This window comes from Macadamia integrifolia, chromosome 10, assembly GCF_013358625.1.
Source record: "Macadamia integrifolia cultivar HAES 741 chromosome 10, SCU_Mint_v3, whole genome shotgun sequence".
NCBI lineage: Eukaryota > Viridiplantae > Streptophyta > Magnoliopsida > Proteales > Proteaceae > Macadamia > Macadamia integrifolia.
The window spans coordinates 9,908,542-9,931,426 of record NC_056566.1 but is presented as its reverse complement, the minus strand read 5'-3'; the positions used below and the strand labels follow the sequence as shown (position 1 = coordinate 9,931,426).

The 22,885-nt window shown below is 46.4% G+C and overlaps 1 protein-coding gene across 1 annotated transcript; it reads left to right on the top strand.

The window, feature by feature from the left end:
- Positions 1-19,741: 19,741 nt before the first annotated feature.
- Positions 19,742-20,889, top strand: LOC122090516 (outer envelope pore protein 16-4, chloroplastic-like). Its single transcript, XM_042660139.1, has 4 exons — positions 19,742-19,954; positions 20,039-20,090; positions 20,192-20,223; positions 20,358-20,889. The coding sequence occupies exons 1-4, from the start codon at positions 19,883-19,885 to the stop codon at positions 20,436-20,438; spliced, it is 237 nt and encodes a 78-aa protein (XP_042516073.1). The 5' UTR covers positions 19,742-19,882; the 3' UTR covers positions 20,439-20,889.
- Positions 20,890-22,885: the final 1,996 nt, after the last annotated feature.

Below are 22,885 nucleotides of genomic sequence, written 5' to 3'. Positions count from 1 at the left end.
CTGCTCCAGGAGTCAAGTCTATGGCAAATTCCAACTCTCTATCAGGGGGTAAATGCACCAGATCATCTGGGAAAACATCGGGAAAATCCTTAACCACCTTTACTTCTTCTAGAGGTGTAACTCTTGCATCAACATCGAGTACCGAGGCTATGTAACCCTGACATCCACTTTCTAGTAACTTTACCGCTTGGAGAGCGGAGACCAGAACCTTCCGCACTCTTTTCATGGTATCTGCTCGGTATACCCACTCTTTCCCTTCGTCATCTGTTACCTTAATCAGCCTTTCCGCACAGATTACATTAGCTCGGTGAACCGACAGCCAATCCATACCCAATATAGCATCAAAATTCTGCATATTGAATTTAATGAGTTGCGCATTAAAGTTCTTCCCACTAATCTCCACCGGGCACGGCCCATACACTTCCTTCAACTGTGCAATTTTACCAGTAGGCATACTAACAATCATTCCCTGGTCTAGGATCCTGGGTGACATCCCAAGCTTCCCTACAAATCTCTTAGATGCGAATGAATGAGTAGCTCCTGAATCAAATAAAACATAGGCTGGTATGCCCGATATGGGTAGGATACCTAATATAACGGTGTATATTAATTTCAGCAGGTCATCAATCTTAATCATAATGAACTTCTTAATTTAAAATGTACCTGCTACAACTTCTGTACTAGCCTCAGCTTCCTCGGCTGATAGGGCATACATCCTTCCCTGCGGTTGATTGCCTCGAGGCAAGGGAGGTCGGTAAGCAGAGGGCTGACTGGAGGGCAAGGCTGGTCGGGACCGACAGTCTTTCGCATAATGCCCATAGGAATGGCAGTTGAAGCAACGAATCTGAGACGTCGGAACTGGAGCGGGGCCCCTCTGCACTTGACCCGATGCAGATGAAGGTCGAGGTGGCCTTGGAGCTGTTGGTGCCACACTAGTGTTCGGGCGAAAGGAAGTAGAACCCGAACCACCAACTGGCCTAGAAGGGTAGCCAGATGGCCTATAGGGCTGCCTATACATAGGCCCAGAACTGTATGATCCACGGTATGCTTTGGAGGAATTTCCCACATCTGGGAATGGATTTGATCTCTTCCACAGTCCAGGAGTGAGGGACTGTTCACCCCTTTGCTTATCTTCCATTGTTTTGGCCTTCTGTACAATCTGGCCATATTCGGTCAAATCCAAGACTTCCAGCACAGACCCAATAGACGCTTTTAGGCCCTTTAGGAACCTTGCTGCCTTCTCTTCAGCTGTTCGCATATGCCTTGGGGCAAAATGGAATAAACTTTCAAACTGTTGCTGATACTCAAGGACAGTCTTACCTCCTTGAGTTAAGGCCATGAACTCCGTCTCTTTTCGATCTCTGAAACTGCGCGGATAGTGGTTGTCCAAGAACAACTCCTTAAACTGCTCCCAAGTAGGTTCTGGATGAGCAGCCATTAATATAGGCTTGGAAGCTTGCCACCAAGAATTTGCCTCTTTCTTGAGTTGTAACCCAGCACAAATGAGCTTCTGGGCATCCGTGCACTCAAGCACCTCAAATATCTTCTCCAATTCTTGGATCCATTGATCCGGTTCTAGAGGATCACTCCCCACCTTAGAGAATACCGGTGGTAAGTTCCTCTTGAACGACTCTACCACCCTTGACGTGTTGCTCGTCGCCGGGAAGTTAGGAGCATAGGCAGGATAGTAGGCATAAGGATGAGGCATCCCATGCTGAGGAATACCGAATGGTGGGATTGGAGGTGTACCCACTGGTGGTCCCGTTCCCGACCCTACAGGTGGGTCCTGCGGAGTGGGCACCCGGGGAGGTTGACCCGGTTGAGAAAATTCCAACTGTTGCTGGATGGCAGTCATAAATGCTTGCTGTTGTTGAAGCATTTGTTGCTGGAAAGCTTGTTGGGACTGCTGAATTATTGTAGCAACATCTCCCGGTGTAATGACCGGTGGTGGGTCCGGGAGTGCAGTCATAGGTGGGTCCCCATGTGCCCCACCCTGACCATGGGTCTCTGCAGGTAGTGGAGGTGAGGTATGCCCCACAGAACGGGCCCCTCCGGAATTTCGTGGTCGACCGACCCGACGAGGACCCCGCGAGGTACCTCGGGCATTACTACCGGATCTAGTACGTACCATCGTATCCTTGTACCTGGAACATATCACACACCATATTGATTAAACACCATAAACTGATTTAGGCACACAATCATATGCCATTATATGAGGTGTTGTAGTGTATGATAGGCTGTAATTAGTCATAGTTTAATTCCAAGATACGGGCGAAGTCCACATCATGCATGCTAATGGTCCCACTCGACCATAGCCCATTGATCAGAGGACTAATTTCCACCATAAAACCAATAAATTCACAATAGGAGAAGAGAAGGGAAAAGGCAAAGAGGAAAGAAAATTTTTTTTTTTTTTTTTTTTTTTTTTTTTCCTCTGCCCTAACCGGTGGGATGAACCGGCGGGTAGGGACCCGCCGGTCTGACCCGCCGGTCCCAACACCCAAACCGGCGGGTGTCACCGGCGGGTAGGGACCCGCCGGTCTGAACCCGCCGGTCATTCCCGAATTAAAAGGCGAACAGGGCCAGAAAGGCCCTGCATCGCCTATCACTCTCACTCTCTCCCCTCTCTTTCTTCCTTTTCCATCTTGGACGATTTTGGGGGTCTACTCGGCACTCATACTCGCGATTCCACTCATCCACACGGTGCTTTAGTGAAGAGTCAACTCGTCTTCATCCAAGTATGTTCTTCTTCTTCTCCTTTTTCCCAGAATTTCAAATTTGGGTGAAATGCTTGATTAGGATTTGCTTTCTAGGCTTTCTTTCTCTATTTTCCACCATAGAAAAGTATTATCATGTGTTTGTGATGATTCCATTGTGCTCATTTGTAGTTTATAGGAATCATCCCACTTTATTTGGAGAGAAACCCAAGTTGATGCCCTAGGTTCCCAAATTTGGGGTTTCTTCAATCCTTACTGTTTTGCTCAAATTGACGACTCCTTTGTAATGCATTCCGCTTGTTTTACGCTAGATATGAGTTAGATTTCATTGAATCATCCATTATGCTTGCAACCCCATGTATTTCCCATGAAAATTCCTATTTTGGCATTGGTTTCCTTGATTTTCATCCATACTTGTACTCATGGAGTTTCATAGTCCTTTTTGGGGTATATTCTTGAAATTTTATCATCCCATTACTATGGCATTTCATTCTAGACCTAGGGTTTCAAGCTTTCACTCCATTCTATTGCAATTTGCTCAATGAACTTGAATTCCCCCATTTCACTCATGCCTATTGCTTTTGCTGTCCTTTGCTGTCATTTTACTGTTTTGGCACGTTTCCATGCGTTGCCATCACCATGTTTCATGTCATAAGTTTTCTATCCTTCCTAGATCGTTGCCGTTCCCATTTTGCAGAAATTGGGTTTTGGATTTCCCCTTCTTTAATGCTGCTGTCTTTTCTTACTGTACTAACCCAATCTTCTTTACTTATTGTCAGGATGTCTTCACGCACCGGCAGAGGACCATCTTCCTCTGGCGTTCGACGCAAGACCACCGCTTCTAAGCGGAAAAGTGCGGAGACCAGCACTTCAGCTCATCGCACAGGGAGACCTGCACCTGCTCAGTCTGACCCTTCAGACTACGATGAGGAGCACTTCACTAGTGCCGAGGCCGCAGCCAAATGGCCTATCTTCCTGAAGGGGCCAGTGTTGATGGAAAAGACCGTGGTAGTCGAGGACTTCCACAAGGCCCAGCTTCAGGAGAGGTTCTCAGCATTGGGCTGGGACACTATTCTTCAGGTGGACCGACCGTGCTACGATCAGCTCGTCCGTCGGTTTTATTGCAACCTCGAGGTGTCGTATCAGTACGGGGAATTCACCGTCAGCAGCTTGGTGAAGGGGGTGGATATCCAGCTGACGGTAGGCACCTTGGCCAGCATACTGGGTATTTCGGCGGCGGGACACCGATACTACAGTCCCCCCAGGAGTAGACCTCAGGGACCGTTCATGAGCATGGAGACACCGGACTTCATCTACGAGACCCTCTGCGGCAGCAGCAGTCGCCCGGAGTCCGAGACATCTTTCTTCCCTGAGGTCCGTCTCTTCGCCCGGTTGATCCAGTTCAACCTGCTCCCCAGAGGAGGTCATCGGAACCAGGTAGGTTTCATGACGGCTTTCATTGCCTTTTGTATTTTTACGGCCGCAGAGGGAGGCAGGGAGCACTTGTGCCTTCCCTATATCATCCTCAGAGCGATGGAGCACCATGCTTCCCACCCAGAGGACGGAGGATTCCCCTACGGCAGGATCCTCACCAGGATCTTCGAGTTCTTCAGGGTGGATCTGAGCGGAGAGGAGGGGAAGACTCCGGCCGATAGGTTCGATCGGAGCAACCTCTTGAAGATGGGTCTCCACACCCTCATGGATTCACCTCCGAGATCGGGAGCTCGGAGAGGTAGGGGTAGGAGGGCTGCCCCTGTAGAGGATGTCCTCATGGAGGAGGAGTCCAGTGAGGAGGATGAGGACTACGTTCCTCAGGACGAGGAGGAGGAGCCGATGGTTGGTGGCATCCCTGAGGAGGTGCCTCAGGAGTCGAGAGGTACGGGCCCTAGTTCTTCCAGAGCTGCAGCCCCACCATATGGAGCCCCACCACCTGGGAGTGGTGACTACGACTATGAGGATAGGACAGCCTCCATGCGGGCCTTGCAGGATGGCCAGGTCCAGATACTGAGGCAGCTAGACGAGATTTCCTCCAGGCAGATCACCTTGGAGGATTCCTTCCGTAGGCTGGGTCAGGATTTGGATACCAGGGCCACCGCCATCTCAGCGGATTATGGCCGGCTTCGGAGGGAGGTACGATTGGTGAACACGAGGTTAGATTATTACGATCACCGCTTCGACTTTAACTCCAGGCCTCCAGCGAACTTGGTGATCATCGACGACGATGACGACGACCAGTGAGGGGTTGGCTTGCCCACACTAGCTGTTTATCCATTTTTCTCTCCTTTTTGTAGACATTGTGTATTTATTTAGCTCATTCCTTGTAATTGCAATGTAACTTGATTTTCATTTATGGAATAAAATGTCTTTGGATAATGGATTATGGTGGTGTTTTCATATGTGGAATACCTGTGTGGTTTTGTGGTGATGTGACTTTTCTATCTGTGCTCTTTGTTATATTATTATCTGTTGTTTATCAGGTTTTGTGTAAAATTTTTGGAAATCCCACTTTACGCCGTTATGCTGCCGAAATTTCGTCGAAATAGTACTTTATAGGTTATAGTACCAACCTAATTACCTTTTATCTACACTCACGCATGCCATGAATGCAACTTATAATATAACTCAATTTTTTTATACTTCCTTTCTTTGACTTTTAATCTTTAAAGCTTTTATATTTGCCCAACCCCATTTTCCTATTATAGAATCTACGGGATTCTAATGGTATGCTGTGAGTGGAGCAGAGCATCACGCTCTGATACCACCGTTTGTCACACCCCGTTCGCACTGAACCGGAGCGGTGACCGAGTTAACACCGGTTAACCCAAACCTGCCAGGATCATCAGACACTGTATTCCACCACAGCATACACACACTAAAATCAACTCATCAAATCAGCGGAAGACTAAGTTTTACCTGTAATAATTCCCATATACCTGATACCCAAATGGCGATACCATAATTATATACATTTGGGCCCAAAGGCATGATATATATACACAAAAAGAATAAAGTTTGAATATCAATTATATACAGGAAATTATCAAAAACATCAGAGTACGCAGCCCGGCATCGGTATCAAGGCTGGAGCTCAGCTCGGCCTCAGAACCGCTGCCCCGCAACACAGCTCTCACACGCGCAGTCTACGCCGTGCTCAAACTCATCAGGGGTCCACCAGTCCTCCTCAGGAAACTCGACTGTGGGACCCACCCCCTGCTCCTCAGATGCATGACCTGCAAAATCATCTAAAAATGGGTGTACACGTGGAATGAGCTCACTAGCTCAGTAAGTAGAGAGGTGGACCACACACAACGTCCACACATCACAACACATCATATGTACTACATGCCATGCAAATCATTTTAGATCACATACACCTAATCAACATTACTAAGTCTTTGGTTTTAGTGCTACTACAACCACAGTGCGCGTATACTCCGGGTACGAGCCGCGAACTCCCTCCCGCGATACGCCCATAGGGCTGTTGGAGAAGGCCCACCGTGAGTACTCGGAAAAATAAAGACAATGCCGTCCACCGGCTCTCAACAGAGATGTAAATAAATTAAATGACAGTGCTGACTCCAGCAATTTAAAAGCAGTACGATTGGCCCTCTTGAAATACCACCGGGGTTGCCGGCTGTCCTACACGACTCGCCGGGCGTAATGCCTAACCGCCACAGTGTTCGACAACCGCGACCCCTGCTTCCCCCCAAATGGCAACCCAACACCTTAACCCCTGTTGGGAAGGGTCGTAGCACGGGATGGTGAAATCCTAATACCGCATGCTCCTATATGCAGTACGACTGCATGGTGCCACCGTGTCCCATACCACGGGCCACCAATGCATTCGTTTCCAAGCCGACCACGGCATCTAGTCTATCAAGGCATTATGCAACATGATGTACACATTCGACATATATCATCTCATTCAATTTGCATTAAAAGTAAACATAGCATAAATGCACATCAATGTGTGAAATGACTAATCTATATAGTATATTCATGATGACATGACTAAATTAGATATAGTTATATGAATGCTAAACAAATGCCTTGGAATAGGCCAAACGTCCTCTCTCTCCACTTACTTGTAGCGTATAAGGAGTCCCGCTCGGTACGGGTGAGATCCGGAGCGAATCGGGAAGGCTTTGGTGAACCTAACAAAATTGAGCGGGGTTAGTACTTCACCAATTTAGAATCAAAATTAATGAAATCCGACGTCAAAATCGTGTTTAGAACGTCGAAAGAAGGTCCCACGTCCGATTTGGGCTCGATCGGACCTAAAAATCACATTCTGGCCACTCAGGTGGGTGTCTCAGGTGGGTTGTCTACCCACCGGTCATACCCGCCGGTTTGGCCAGAACCCCTCTGGTCCTCTCAGGTGGGTGACTCAGGCGGGTAGGGACCCGCCGGTTGCACCCGCCGGTTTTGGCGGAAAAACCCCAGTTTCTTCTCAACTTCCTCCATTCCTTGGGGACCCAAATAGGGCTTTTCTCAACCCATTCTCCACACCTTTAGAGTCCTATAGGATGGTTCTAGCTTAGATCTAAGTTAGATTTAAGTGAGGGGAACCATCTTACCTTCTTTGTCCAAGAATGACTTCAAACCCTCCAAATCACTTCCAACTCACAATGCTCCTTCTACCTTGTCAATATCTCTTCAAATCCTTCAAGATCAACACATAAATCATCTATTAAACCTTAGATCCATCATTTCAAGGGGTGTTTACAAGATCTTAAGAACTCATACTCGAATCAAGGGTTTAAGCGTGGGTTTGGTGAATGTTCATAAAACCCAACTTTTCTTACCTCCAACTGTAGATCTCGAGTTGAAGATTACTCTCCCGGCACCGGAATGGCAAGATCGAGCTTCGGCGCCACTGAAATCCTCCTTTCTTCCTCTTCCTTTCTTCTTCCCTTTCTTTTTCTCTCTCCTCTTTACTTTTCTCACCAAACGTACGGGGGTAATAAATGGAAAGAAAAGAAGTCATAAAGCTTTATATACTATTCCTAATTAAGTGAATAGTGCTGGGTGGGTCACTCAGGTGGGTGGGTGTACCCACCCGACATACCCATCCGAGAGTCAAAACTTGGGATTTTGACCGGGCTCTGACCTCGGCTCGGACCCTACCCCAAGCATACAATGTAGCACACGTATATAACCTTAAAATACGGATATAATACCTGTTCTATCCGTACATAGCCTTATGGTAGGTGCACGTACACGGTTTGGGCACTCCCGTCTCTTCTGGCGGTGGCTCGGACTTGTCGGGCCAGCCGGTGTTTAAGGTCACCCGTGCCATCATAGCCCATAAGGAACCCGCTCTAACATCCTCTGGCTCGGTTCCTGCATGGTTAAATCGGTTCAACCGCGAAATCAAACCGGGTTTAAGAAGCGGGATATTACATTACCCCCCCTTCTGAAAAATTTCGTCCTCGAAATTGCGTACCTGGTTGATCAAAAAGATGAGGGTGCTTGGCTCGCATTTCTTCTTCTACCTCCCAAGATGCTTCTTCAAGTGAATGATCAGCCCATCGCACCTTTACATAGGAAATGGAGCGGTTGCGCAGGGTTTTCACCTTCCGGTCCAAAATTTCAGCTGGCTGTTCTGTGTAGGTCATATCAGCTTCTAGGTACCCTGGTTCCACAGGTAGTACAGGAGATGGATCATGCACATACTTCTTCAGCATGGATACATGGAATACATTGTGAACATTTCCAAGTGAAGGTGGCAGGGCAAGCATGTAGGCTACTGAGCCAACCCGGGACAAGATCTCAAATGGTCCCATATATCTTGGGCTCAACTTCCCCTTTCTGTGAAACCTTTGCAAACCTTTAGTAGGAGAGATCTTGAGAAATACCTTTTCCCCTGGCTGAAATTCAATCTCCTTCCTGCGGGTGTCCGCATAGTTCTTTTGACGGGACTGAGCTGCTTTAATCCGTTCTCTAATAACGTCGACTTTGTCACAAGTCATTTGGATCATCTCAGGTCCTAACATTCGACGTTCACCGACCTCATCCCAATACAAAGGAGTTCTGCATTTTCTGCCATATAACGCCTCATATGGAGCCATCCCGATTGTAGCTTGGTAACTATTATTATATGCAAACTCCATAAGAGGTATATATTCTTCCCAGCTGCCACTCATCTCCATTGCACACGCCCTGAGCATGTCTTCCAATATCTGTATGGTTCGCTCCGACTGACCGTCCGTCTGTGGGTGAAAAGCTGTACTCAAGTTCAGTTGCGATCCCAAGGCACGCTGTAAGCTTTTCCAAAATCTGGAAGTGAACCTTGGGTCCCTATCTGAAACAATGCTCACTGGCACTCCATGTAAACGCACTATGTTGTCCATGTAAAGTTGTGCTAGTTTGGCCATGGAGAATTTGGTCTTGATAGGAATGAAATGAGCAGTCTTGGTAAGCCGATCCACAATCACCCATATCGCATCCATTCCCTTAGGTGTACCTGGTAGTCCGGTGACGAAGTCCATTGTAATCCTTTCCCACTTCCATTCTGGTACTGGGAGTGGCTGAAGGGTACCATAAGGTCGATGCCTCTCAGCTTTCACCTTCTGGCAGGTAAGACAAGTCGCCACATACAAAGCTATGGTGACTTTCATGCTTGGCCACCAGTAACTCTGTTTGAGGTCTTTGTACATTTTGGTACTTCCTGGATGAAGTGAGTACTCGGAGCTGTGTGCTTCCCTCACGATTTTATCCTGTATATCCAAATCATCGGGTACACACAATCTGTCTCGAAACATCAATGCCCCATCACTGGCTAAAGTAAAATCTGGGTCGTTCATTGTTTGGTCTTGAACCTTAACTCTGATCCGCTGCAATTCAGGATCCAAAGGTTGCTTCATTATCACCTCTTGCCTAATTGCCAGATGCACTTGTAGAGCCAATAAAGATACCGTCAACCATTTAAGGTTTTCTGGTTGAGGTTCAAGCTCTAGGGTTGCCCCTTCATACAAGAGGGTCTCTTCCATTAGCATCGCCTCTTGCACAAGTGGTGAGCTTACTGCTAAGCATGAAAGCGACACAGTCTGTGTCTTCCGACTCAATGCATCTGCCACTACATTAGCCTTGCCGGGATGATACTGAATATCGCAGTCATAATCCTTCATGAGTTCAAGCCATCTTCTCTGTCTCATATTCAAATCCTTCTGGGTGAAGAAGTATTTCAGGCTCTTGTGGTCACTGTATATCTCACACTTCTCTCCATATAAATAGTGTCGCCAGATCTTAAGGGCAAAAATGACTGCTGCTAGTTCCAAATCATGAGTGGGGTAATTCTTCTCATATTCCTTTAGTTGTCGGGATGCATATGCTATTACCTTCCCGCGTTGCATGAGAACACAACCCAACCCAACTTTGGAAGCATCGGTATAGACCGTCATTCCACCTGTGCCTTCAGGGATAGTCAGCACAGGGGCAGTCACTAACTTTTCTTTCAATTCCTGGAAGCTCTTCTCACATTCTTCTGCCTAGTCAAATTTCACACCCTTTTTCGTCAACTTGGTCATTGGTGCTGAGATCCGAGCAAAATTCTCGATGAAACGCCGGTAATATCCAGCCAAACCCAAGAAGCTTCTAATTTCTGTAACATTCTTGGGACTTTCCCATTCCACTACTGCTTTTACCTTAGCAGGATCCACTTCGATTCCGGCTTTAGACACTACGTGCCCCAGGAACCCCACTTGTTCAAGCCAGAATTCACATTTGCTGTACTTGGCAAACAACTGTTGATCTCTTAACCTCTGTAATACCATTCTCAAGTGTTGAGTGTGCTCCTCTTCGGTCTTGGAGTAGATCAAGATATCGTCAATAAAAACAATTACCCATTTGTCGAGCACATCCTGGAATACTCGATTCATTAGATCCATAAATGCTGCCGGCGCATTGGTTAACCCGAAGGACAACACTAGGAACTCATAATGGCCGTATCGAGTCCTAAATGCTGTTTTGGGTATATCACTACTCTTTATCTTGAGTTGATAATAGCCGGACCGAAGGTCTATCTTCGAAAATACTCTGGCTCCCTGCAACTGATCAAATAAATCGTCAATGCGTGGCAATGGATACCGGTTCTTAATGGTTAGCTTATTCAACTCCCGGTAATCTATGCACATACGCAGACTACCATCCTTCTTCTTGACAAACAACACCGGGGCACCCCAAGGTGAAACACTTGGGCGAATAAACCCCTTTTCCAATAGTTCCTGTAACTGCATCTGCAACTCCTTCAATTCAGCTGGTGCCATCCTATATGGAGCCTTTGATACTGGAGCTACTCCAGGAATCAAGTCTATGGCAAACTCCAACTCTCTGTCAGGTGGTAAATGCATCAGATCATCTGGGAAAACATTGGGAAACTCTTTAACCACCTTTACTTCTTCTAGAGGTGTAACTCTTGCATCAACATCGAGTACCGAGGCTATGTAACCCTGACATCCACTTTCTAGTAACTTTACCGCTTGGAAAGCGGAGACCAGAACCTTCCTCACCCTTTTCATGGTATCTGCTCGGTACACCCACTCTTTCCCTTCGTCATCTGTTACCTTAATCAACCTTTCCGCACAGATCACATTAGCTCGATGAGCCGACAACCAATCCATACCCAATATAGCATCAAAATTCTGCATATTGAATTTAATAAGTTGTGCATCAAAGTTCTTCCCACTAATCTCTATTGGGCACGGTCCATACACTTCCTTCAACTGTGCAATTTTTCCAGTAGGCATACTAACAATCATCCCCTGGTCTAGGATCCTGGGTGACATCCCAAGCTTCCCTACAAATCTCTTAGATGCGAATGAATGAGTAGCTCCTGAATCGAATAATAGGCTGGTATGCCCGATATGGGTAGGATACCTAATATAACAATGTATATAATTTCAGCAGGTCATCAATATTAATCATAATGAACTTCTTAATTTAAAATGTACCTGCTACAACTTCTGTACTAGCCTCAGCTTCCTCGGCTGATAGGGCATACATCCTTCCCTGCGGTTGATTGCCTCGAGGCAAGGGAGGTCGGTAAGCAGAGGGCTGACTGGAGGGCAAGGCTGGTCGGGACCGACAGTCTTTCGCATAATGCCCATAGGAATGGCAGTTGAAGCAACGAATCTGAGACGTCGGAACTGGAGCGGGGCCCCTCTGCACTTGACCCGATCCAGATGAAGGTCGAGGTGGCCTTGGAGCTGTAGGAGCCACACTAGTGTTCGGGCGAACAGAGGTTGAACCCGAACCACCGACTGGCCTAGGAGGATAGCCAGATGGCCTATAGGGCTGCCTATACAGAGGCCCAGAACTGTATGATCCACGGTATGCCTTGGAGGAATTTCCCACATCTGGGAATGGATTTGATCTCTTCCACAGTCCAGGAGTGAGGGACTGTTCACCCTTTTGCTTATCTTCCATTGTTTTGGCCTTCTGTACAATCTGGCCATATTCGGTCAAATCCAAGACTTCAAGCACCGACCCAATAGATGCTTTTAGGCCCTTTAGGAACCTTGCTGCCTTCTCTTCAGCTGTTCGCATATGCCTTGGGGCGAAATGGAACAAACTTTCAAACTGTTGCTGATACTCAAGGACAGTTTTACCTCCTTGAGTTAAGGCCATAAACTCAGTCTCCTTCCGATCTCTGAAACTGCGCGGGTAATGGTTATCCAAGAACAATTCCTTAAACTGCTCCCAAGTGGGTTCTGGATGCGTAGCCATCAATATAGGCTTGGAAGCTTGCCACCACGAATTTGCCTCTTTCTTGAGTTGTAACCCAGCACAAATGAGCTTCTGGGCATCCGTGCACTCAAGCACCTCAAATATCTTCTCCAATTCTTGGATCCATTGATCCGGTTCTAGAGGATCACTCCCCACCTTAGAGAATACCGGCGGTAAGTTCCTCTTGAACGACTCTACCACCCTTGACGTATTACTCGTCGCCGGGAAGTTAGGAGCATAGGTAGGATAGTAGGCATAAGGATGAGGCATCCCATGCTGAGGAATACCGAATGGTGGGATTGGAGGTGTACCCACTTGTGGTCCCGTTCCCGACCCGACAGGTGGGTCTTGCGGAGTGTGTACCCGGGGAGGTTGACCCGGTTGAGAAAAATCCAACTGTTGCTGGATGGCAGTCATAAATGCTTGCTGTTGCTGAAGCATTTGTTGTTGGAAAGCTTGTTGGGACTGCTGAATTATTGTAGCAACATCTCCCGGTGTAATGACCGGTGGAGGGTCTGGGAGTGCAGTCATAGGTGGGTCCCCATGTGCCCCACCCTGACCATGGGTCTCTGCAGGTAGCGGAGGTGAGGTATGCCCCACCGAACGGGCCCCTCTGGGATTTTGTGGTCGACCGACCCGACGAGGACCCCGCGAGGTACCTCGGGCATTACTACCGGATCTAGTACGTACCATCGTATCCTTGTACCTGGAACATATCACACACCATATTGGTTAAACACCATAGACTGATTTAGGCACACAATCATATGCCATTATGTGAGGTGTTGTAGTGTATGATAGCCCGTAATTAATCATAGCTCAATTCCAAGATACAGGCAAAGTTCACAACATACATGCTAATGGTCCCACTTGACCGTAGCATATTGATCATAGGATTAATATCCACCATAAAACCAATGCATTCATAATAGGAGAAAAGAAGGGAAAAGACAAAGAAGGAAAATTTTAAAAATTTTAAAAATTTTCCCCTCTGTCCAAACCGGTGGGATGAACCGGCGGGTAGGGACCCGCCGGTGACCCGCCGGTCCCAGCACCCCAAACCGGTGGGTGTCACCGGCGGGTAGGGACCCGGTCTGACCCGCCGGTCTTGCCCGAGGTTAAAACACGAACAGGGCCAGAAAGGCCCTGTTTCGTCTGTCACTCTCACCCTCTCCTTTCTCTTACTTCCTTTTCCTCTTGGACGATTTTGGGAGTTTACCCGGCGCTTCCACTCGCGAGTCTACTCACCCACTCGACGCTTTAGAGAGGATTCAACTCGTCTTCATCCAAGTAAGTTCTTCTTCTTCTTCGTTTTCCAGAATTTCAAATTGGGTGATTTATTTGAATAGGATTTACTTTTTTTTGGCTTTCTTTCTCTATTTTTCACCATAGAAAAGTATTATCATGTGTTTGTGATGATTCCACTGTGCTCATTTGTAGTTTATAGGATTCATCACCCTTTATTTGGAGAAAAACCCAAATTGATGCCCTAGGTTCCCAAATTTGGGGTCTCTTCAATCCTACTGTTTTTTCTCAAATTGACGTCTTCTATGTAATGCATTTCACTTGTTTTACGCTAGATATGAGTTAGATTTCATTGAATCATCCATTATGCTTGAAATCCTCATGTATTTCCATGAAAATCCCTATTTTAGCATTGGTTTCCTTGATTTTCATCCATACTTGTACTCATGGAGTTTCATAGTCCTTTTTGGGGTATATTCTTGAAATTTCATCATCCCATCACTATGGCATTTCATTCTAGACCTAGGGTTTCAAGCTTTCTCTCCATTCCATTCCAATTTGCGCAATGGACTTGAATTTCCCCATTTCATTCATGCCTATTGCTTTTGCTGTCCTTTGCTGTCATTTTACTGTTTTGGCACGTTTCCATGCGTTGCCATCACCATGTTTCATGTCATAAGTTTTCTATCCTTCCTAGATCGTTGCCGTTCCCATTTTGCAGAAATTGGGTTTTGAATTTCCCCTTCTTTAATGCTGCTGTCTTTTCTTACTGTACTAACCCAACTTTCTTTACTTATTGTCAGGATGTCTTCATGCACCGGCAGAGGACCATCTTCCTCTGGTGTTCGACGCAAGACCACCGCTTCTAAGCGGAAAAGTGCGGAGACCAGCACTTCAGCTCATCGCACAGGGAGACCTGCACCTGTTCAGTCTGACCCTTCAGACTACGATGAGGAGCACTTCACTAGTGCCGAGGCCGCAGCCAAATGGCCTATCTTCCTGAAGGGGCCAGTGTTGATGGAAAAGACCGTGGTAGTCGAGGACTTCCACAAGGCCCAGCTTCAGGAGAGGTTCTCAGCATTGGGCTGGGACATTATTCTTCAGGTGGACCGACCGTGCTACGATCAGCTCGTCCGTCGGTTTTATTGCAACCTGGAGGTGTCGTATCAGTACGGGGAACTCACTGTCAGCAGTCTGGTGAAGGGAGTGGATATCCAGCTGACGGTAGACACCCTGGCTAGTATTTTGGGCATATCGGCGGCGGGACACCGATACTACAGTCCCCCCAGGAGTAGGCCTCAGGGACCGTTCATGAGCATGGAGACACCGGACTTCATCTACGAGACCATCTGCGGCAGCAGCAGTCGCCCGGAGTCCGAGACATCTTTCTTCCCTGAGGTCCGTCTCTTCGCCCGATTGATCCAGTTCAACCTGCTCCCCAGAGGAGGTCATCGGAACCAGGTAGGTTTCATGGCGGCTTTTATAGCATTCTGTATCTTCACAGCCGCAGAGGGAGGCGGGGAGCACTTGTGCCTTCCCTATATCATCCTCAGAGCGATGGAGCACCATGCTTCCCACCCAGAGGACGGAGGATTCCCATACGGCAGGATCCTCACTAGGATCTTCGAGTTCTTCGGGGTGGACCTGAGCGGAGAGGAGGGGAAGACTCCGGCTGATAGGTTCGATCGGAGCAACCTCTTGAAGATGGGTCTCCACACCCTCATGGATTCACCTCCGAGATCGGGAGCTCGGAGAGGTAGGGGTAAGAGGGCTGCCCCTGTAGAGGATGTCCTCATGGAGGAGGAGTCCAGTGAGGAGGACGAGGACTACGTTCCTCAGGACGAGGAGGCGGATCTGATGGGCGGCAGTATCCCTGAGGAGGTGCCTCAGGAGTCGAGAGGTACGGGCCCTAGTTCTTTCAGAGCTGCAGCCCCACCATATGGAGCCCCACCACCTGGGAGTGGTGACTACGACTATGAGGACAGGACAGCCTCCATGCGGGCCTTGCAGGATGGCCAGGTCCAGATACTGGGGCGGCTGGACGAGATTGCCTCCCGGCAGATCACCTTGGAGGATTCCTTCCGTAGGCTGGGTCAGGACTTGGACACCAGGGCCACCGCCATCTCAGCAGAGTATGGCCGGCTTCGGAGGGAGGTACGGTTGGTGAACACAAGGTTCGATTACTACGATCATCACTTCAACGTCAACTCCAGGCCTCCGGCGAATGTGGTGATCATCGACGACGATGACGACGACCAGTGAGGGGTTGGCTTGCCCACACTAGCTGTTTATCCATTTTCTCTCTTTCTGTAGACATTGTGTATTTATTTATCTCATTCCTTGTAATTGCAATGTACTTGATTTCATTTATGGAATGAAATATCTTTGGATAGTGGACTGTTATGGTGTTTTTCATATGTGGAGTACCTGTGTGGTTTTGTGGTGATGTGACTTTTCCATTTGTGCTCTTTGTTATATTATTATCTGTTGTTTATCAGGTTTTGTGTAAAATTTTTGGAAATCCCACTTTACGCCGTTATGCTGCCGAAATTTCGTCGAAATAGTACTTTATAGGTTAAGTACCAACCTAATTACCTTTTATCTACACTCACGCATGCCATGAATGCAACTTATAATATAACTCCATTTTTATACTTCCTTTCTTTGACTTTTAATCTTTAAAGCTTTTATATTTGCCCAACCCCATTTTCCTATTATAGAATCTACGGGATTCTAATGATATGCTGTGAGTGAAGCAGAGCATCACGCTCTGATACCACCGTTTGTCACACCCCGTTCACCCTGAACCGGAGCGGTGACCGAGTTAACACCGGTTAACCCAAACCTGCCAGGATCATCAGATACTGTATTCCACCACAGCATACACACACTAACATCAATTCATCATATCAGCGGAAGACTAAGTTTTACCTGTAAATAATTTCCATATACTTGATACCCAAATGATGATACCATAATTATATACATTTGGGCCCGAAGGCATGATATATACACAAAAAGAATAAAGTCCAAATATCAAGTATATACAAGAAAATATCAAAATCATCAGAGTACACAGCTCGGCTCGGTATCCAGGCTGGAGCTCAGCTCGGCCTCAGAACCGCTGTCCCGCAGCACAGCTCTCACACGCGCAGTCTACGCCGTGCTCAAACTCCTCAGGGGTCCACCAGTCCTCCTCAGGAAACTCGACTGTGGGACCCACCCCCTGCTCCTCAGATGCATGACCTGCAAAATCATCTAAAAAGGGGTGTACACGTGGAATGAGCTCACTAGCTCAGTAAGTAGAGAGGTGGACCACACACAACAGTCCACACATCACAACACATCATATGCACTACATGCCATGCAAGTCATTTTAAATCACACACACCTAGTCAACATTACTAAGTCTTTGGTTTTAGTGCTACTACAACCACAGTGCGCGTATACTCCGGGTACGAGCCGCGAACTCCCTCCCGCGATACGCCCATAGGGCTGTTGGAGAAGGCCCACCGTGAGAACTCGGAAAAATAAAGACAATGCCGTCCACCGGCTCTCAACAGAAATGTAAATAAATTAAATGACAGTGCTGACTCCAGCAATTTAAAAGCAGTACGATTGGCCCTCTTGAAATACCACTGGGGTTGCCGGCTGTCCTACACGACTCGCCGGGCGTAATGCCTAACCGCCACAGTGTCCGACAACCGCGACCCCTGCTTCCCCCCAAATGGCAACCCAACACCTTAACCCCTGTTGGGAAGGGTCGTAGCACGGGATGGTGAGAATCCTAATACCGCATGCTCCTATATGCAGTACGACTGCATAGTGCCACCGTGTCCCATACCACGGGCCACCAATGCATTCGTTTCCAAGCCGACCACGGCATCTAATCTATCAATGCATTATGCAACATGATGTCCGCATTCAACATATAACATCTCATTCAATTTGCATTTGAAAAGTAAACATAGCATATATGCACATCAATGTGTGGAATGACTAATCTATATAGTATATTCATGATGACATGACTAAATTAGATATAGTTATATGAATGCCAAACAAATGCCTTGAAATAGGCCAAACGTCCTCTCTCCACTTACTTGTAGCGTATAAGGAGTCCCGCTCGGTACGGGTGAGATCCGGAGCGAATCGGGAAGGCTTTGGTGAACCTAACAAAATTGAGCGGGGTTAGTACTTCACCATTTTAGAATCAAAATTAATGAAATCCGACGTCAAAATCGTGTTTAGAACGTCGAAAGAAGGTCCCACGTCCGATTTGGGCTCGATCGGACCTAAAAATCACATTCTGGCCACTCAGGTGGGTGTCTCAGGTGGGTTGTCTACCCACCGGTCATACCCGCCGGTTTGGGACCGGCGGGTATGGACCCGCCGGTCCTACCCGCCGGTTTGGCCAGAACCCCTCTGGTCCTCTCAGGTGGGTGACTCAGGCGGGTAGGGACCCGCCGGTTGCACCCGCCGGTTTTGGCGGAAAAACCCCAGTTTCTTCTCAACTTCCTCCATTCCTTGGGGACCCAAATAGGGCTTTTCTCAACCCATTCTCCACACCTTTAGAGTCCTATAGGATGGTTCTAGCTTAGATTTAAGTTAGATTCAAATGAGGGGAACCATCTTACCTTCTTTGTCCAAGAATGACTTCAAACCCTCCAAATCACTTCCAACTCACAATGCTCCTTCTACCTTGTCAATATCTCTTCAAATCCTTCAAGATCAACACATAAATCATCTATTAAACCTTAGATTCATCATTTCAAAGGGTGTCTACAAGATCTTAAGAACTCACACTCGAATCAAGGGTTTAAAGCGTGGGTTTGGTGAATGTTCATAAAACCCAACTTTTCTTACCTCCAACTGTAGATCTCGAGTTGAAGATTACTCTCCCGGCACCGGAATGGCAAGATCGAGCTTCGGCGCCACTGAAATCCTCCCTTTCTTCCTCTTCCTTTCTTCTTCCCTTTCTTTTTCTCTCTCCTCTTTACTTTCTCACCAAACGTACGGGGGTAATAAATGGAAAGAAAAGAAATCATAAAGCTTTATATACTATTCCTATTTAAGTGAATAGTGATGGATGGGTCACTCAGGTGGGTGGGTGTACCCACCTGACATACCCATCCGAGAGTAAAAACTTAGGATTTTGACCGGGCTCGGACCTCGGCTCGGACCCTACCCCAAGCATACAATGTAGCATACGTATATAACCTTAAAATACGGATATAATACCTGTTCTATCCGTACATAGCCTTATGGTAGGTGCACGTACACGGTTTGGGCACTCCCGTCTCTTCTGGCACTGGCTCGGACTTGTCGGGCCAGCCGGTGTTTAAGGTCACCCGTGCCATCATAGCCCATAAGGAACCCGCTCTAATATCCTCTGGCTCGGTTCCTGCATGGTTAAACCGGTTCCACCACGAAATCAGACCTGGTTTAAGAAGCGGGATATTACACTTTTGCTTTTAAATATACTCCTCTTCACCCTTTTAATGATAGAAAGTAGGACAATGTCATGATCAAGTGGTAGTGGCATAACAGTTAGCTATCAACGTTTGAACTGAACGGATCTATAATCAATTTCTAACTTCTGGAACAACAATTGCTTAGTGCAGTTGGTGTATAAAAAATCCCATGTTCGCCAAGAGGTTCCAAGAGGTGTCAAGTTCGAACCTCTTGACTGTTAGGGAGACCCATTTAATCATGATATTATAATATGGTTTTTAATTCCAATCAATTTTCCTTCGTGATAAAATATAAAGCTCTTGAAAACTATTATTTATTGCTAAATCTTAAGGAGAATTAAAAACAAAATAATGGGTTAAGAACTCTAAAAAAAAAAATAATAATAATAATAATAGGCCAAGAAGATGAAGAATAGATTCTTAAGAATGAGAATATAAATACCATACCGAACACAATTCCCATTTTAAGTTGAGAATGCATTTTTCACTTTGAGAATGTATTCCAAGAATGCAAACCAAACACAGCCTGAATATGATCTGAAGCTTCTCTTCACCCGTCTCCGCTGCCGACCTTTTTGCTCGTTTTGGCTTAAAGCCTTAAACCATCGTGACTTCATGTATTGGAAGATTACCCCTCCCTCTTTTGCTGCTCCTGTGTTGCATTTAAGACTTGTAATTTGGGCAAAAAGGGTCGAGTTGCTCTAGAGAAGACGAAGCATGGAGGAAGAATTCGAAGACGACATACCTTGTTCTTCCATTGCTGTTGATTCCATCACTCGTTTCGCAACGGTAACTATCTTTCCATTTTCTTCTTCTCCTTCTTCTTCTTTGCAATATTATTATCGCTCGAATGAAACTGTGATGGCGTTTCAGGCAGGAACCATCTGGGGTTTGTGTATAGGTCCATACGATGGTCGGAAGAGAGGTAAATGAAACACTGGTACTCTTCGATTCCTTTTTTTTTTCCCCGTGATTTAATCAACCTGAGAATTTGAGATATGAACTGAACTTCTGTTTTGGTTTTAGGTCTTGCTGGCGTTGCTCGTGCATCTTTTGTGGTAGAACTCTCTCTGATTTCAGTATTATTGCAACATTATAGCCCATTGCAAAATTTAACCATTTATATCCTTATCAGGGTTTATGAACTTCATGTTTGTCTGATGGTTGCCTTATGTGACTCTCTCTTTTACAGGTAAAGTCAGCTGGCAGATATGGCTTACAATCTGGTAATTCCCTCGATGTGGAATTTTGTAATATAGCATGGTGTTTGTGAATTGCTTTTTATCATTGGGTATCTTATGGGCATCTCTGATGCTACCGGCAGAAATAGGAAGGAGAAACAAGGCTGATTGATTTCTTGTTTTAGGCCAGTTTTGTGTAACCTGCAACTCTTTATTTATTTCTAAATCCTGATCTGTTTAGCCTGAAACATTACCAATCATCTCTGTTCATCTGTCCTCAAATTCCCTATCAGTGCACTTTTTGTTCCAGTTATGATTTCATACCCATTTCATTTCCTACTAGTGAATCTGTTGTTCCAATTATCATTTCATACCCATTTCATTACCTTGCTCTCTTCTGGCCGCTAGCTATTTTCAGTCCAATTACACCCTGCTATACGTAACTCTCATTTCCCCTCTTTAGCTACTAGCACTTTTGAGCCTAAAACCCTGATTAGGGGTAGGGTTTCCATAGTGCCAGTGTGCCACCAATCTCAGACTACTAGTGTAATACCAAATTTAACTCGTATATGTCAATATAATGACAGCAAAGTTCTTGATACTAGAAATTATCTTGAATCCTCTCTTTTGACAATGAAAAAATAGCTACATGTATACATCTCTGACATTGGAACTCTGTCAAATTTCATCTGGCACGGAAGTATTGAGTATGCTTCCTTTATCATGTCTCTTGCTTTCATTTAGAAATATTGTTTTCTATCCACCAAATTTTCACTGCTCCAAATTTAAAAATATACTTCTTGCACATTCACTTGCCACTGTTGACCGGGTATGTCACACCCCGTTCACACAGAACCGGGCCAGTGACCGGGTTAACACCGGTTAACCCAAACTTGTCAGGATCATCTGATACAGTATTCCACCTCAGCATACACACAACTAAGAAAGAGCTCATCAGTTCAGCGGAAGACTTGGTTTACCTGTGAATATTCCCATAATACATGATACCCGAATTGTGATACAATAGTTAAATACATGTGGGCCCGAAGGTATGATATTTACACAATAAAAGTATAATTCACATATCAAGTACACAATAGGAATCATCAAAAATCAGAGTGTACAGCTCAGCTCGGTATCAAAGCTTGAGCCCAACTCGGCATCACAAGGTAGAGCTCAGCTCGGCATCCAAAGTGGAGCTCAGCTCGGTATCAGAACTGCGGTCCCGCAGCACAACTCTCGTACGAGCAATCAGTGTCGTGCTCTAACTCCTCAGGGACCCACCAGTCCTCTTCAGGGAACTCAACCGTGGGACCCGCCCTGTGCTCATCTGGTTGATGACCTGCAAAATCATCTAAAAGAGGTGCACACGTGGGATGAGCTCATTAGCTCAGTAAGTGGAAAGATGGACCACACAGCAGTCCACACAACAAATCACAACCATATGTACTATATGCTATGCAATACATTTTTAATCACATCCACCTAAGCAACATTACTAAGTCCTTGGTTTAGTGCTACTACAACCACAGTGCGCGTATACTCCAGGTACTAGCCGCGAACTCCATCCCGCGATACGCTCATAGGGCTGTCGGAGAAGGCCCACCGTGAGTACTCAGAAAAGTAAAAACATGCCGACCACCGGCTCTCAACATAAAATAAATGACAGAAATTAAAGGTGCTGACTCCAGCAATTTAAAAGCAGTACGATTGCCGACTGTAATATACCACCGGGGTTGCCGACTGTCCTAATGACCAGCTGGGCGTAATGTCTAACCGCCACAGTGGCCCGACAACCGCGACCACTACTTCCCCCTAAATGGTAACCCAACACCTTAACCCCTTCTGGGAAGGGTCGTAGCACGGGAAAGTGATAATCCTAAACCACATGCTCCTATATGACAATAGTACGATTACATAGTGCCACTGCGTCCCATACCACGGGCCATCAATGCACTCGTTTCCAAGCCAACTACGGTATCTCGACTATTAATGCATCATGCACAATGATGTCAACATTCATCACATAAGCAAATCATCACTTGGCATTTAGAAAATAAACACAACACCCATGCATAACAATGTGAGGATGACTAATCTACATAGCATTTTCATGATGGCATGGCTAGACTAGATACAATTAAATGAATGCCAAACAATGCCTTGAAACAAGGCCAAACGTCCTCTCCCCACTTACCTGTAGTGTACAAGGACTCACGCTTGGTACGGGTGAGATCCGGTGTGAGAAGTGTACTCTTTGGTGAACCTAACATAAGTGAGCGGGGTTAGTATTTCTCCACTTTGGGATTAAGATTAACACGATCCAATGACAAGATCATGTTTAGAATCCTAAAAGAAGGTCACACGTCCGATTTGGGTCCAATCAGACGTAAAAATCACATTCGGAGCCTCTCAGGTGGGTCGGACAGCCCACTTGTCTAACCCACTAGTCAGACCCACCGGTTTGGACCGACAGGTAGGTTGGCCCATCGGTCGGCCCGTCGGTCTGACCCATCGGTTGGGCCTGAGGGCCCTGCTA

Coding starts and splice junctions, on each gene's coding strand:
- LOC122090516 (XM_042660139.1), top strand. CDS start 19,883: ATGGAGGAAGAATTCGAAGACGACATACCTTGTTCTTCCATTGCTGTT. Junction 19,955..20,038: donor CCATCACTCGTTTCGCAACG/GTAACTATCTTT, acceptor ATGGCGTTTCAG/GCAGGAACCATCTGGGGTTT. Junction 20,224..20,357: donor TTGCTCGTGCATCTTTTGTG/GTAGAACTCTCT, acceptor TCTCTTTTACAG/GTAAAGTCAGCTGGCAGATA.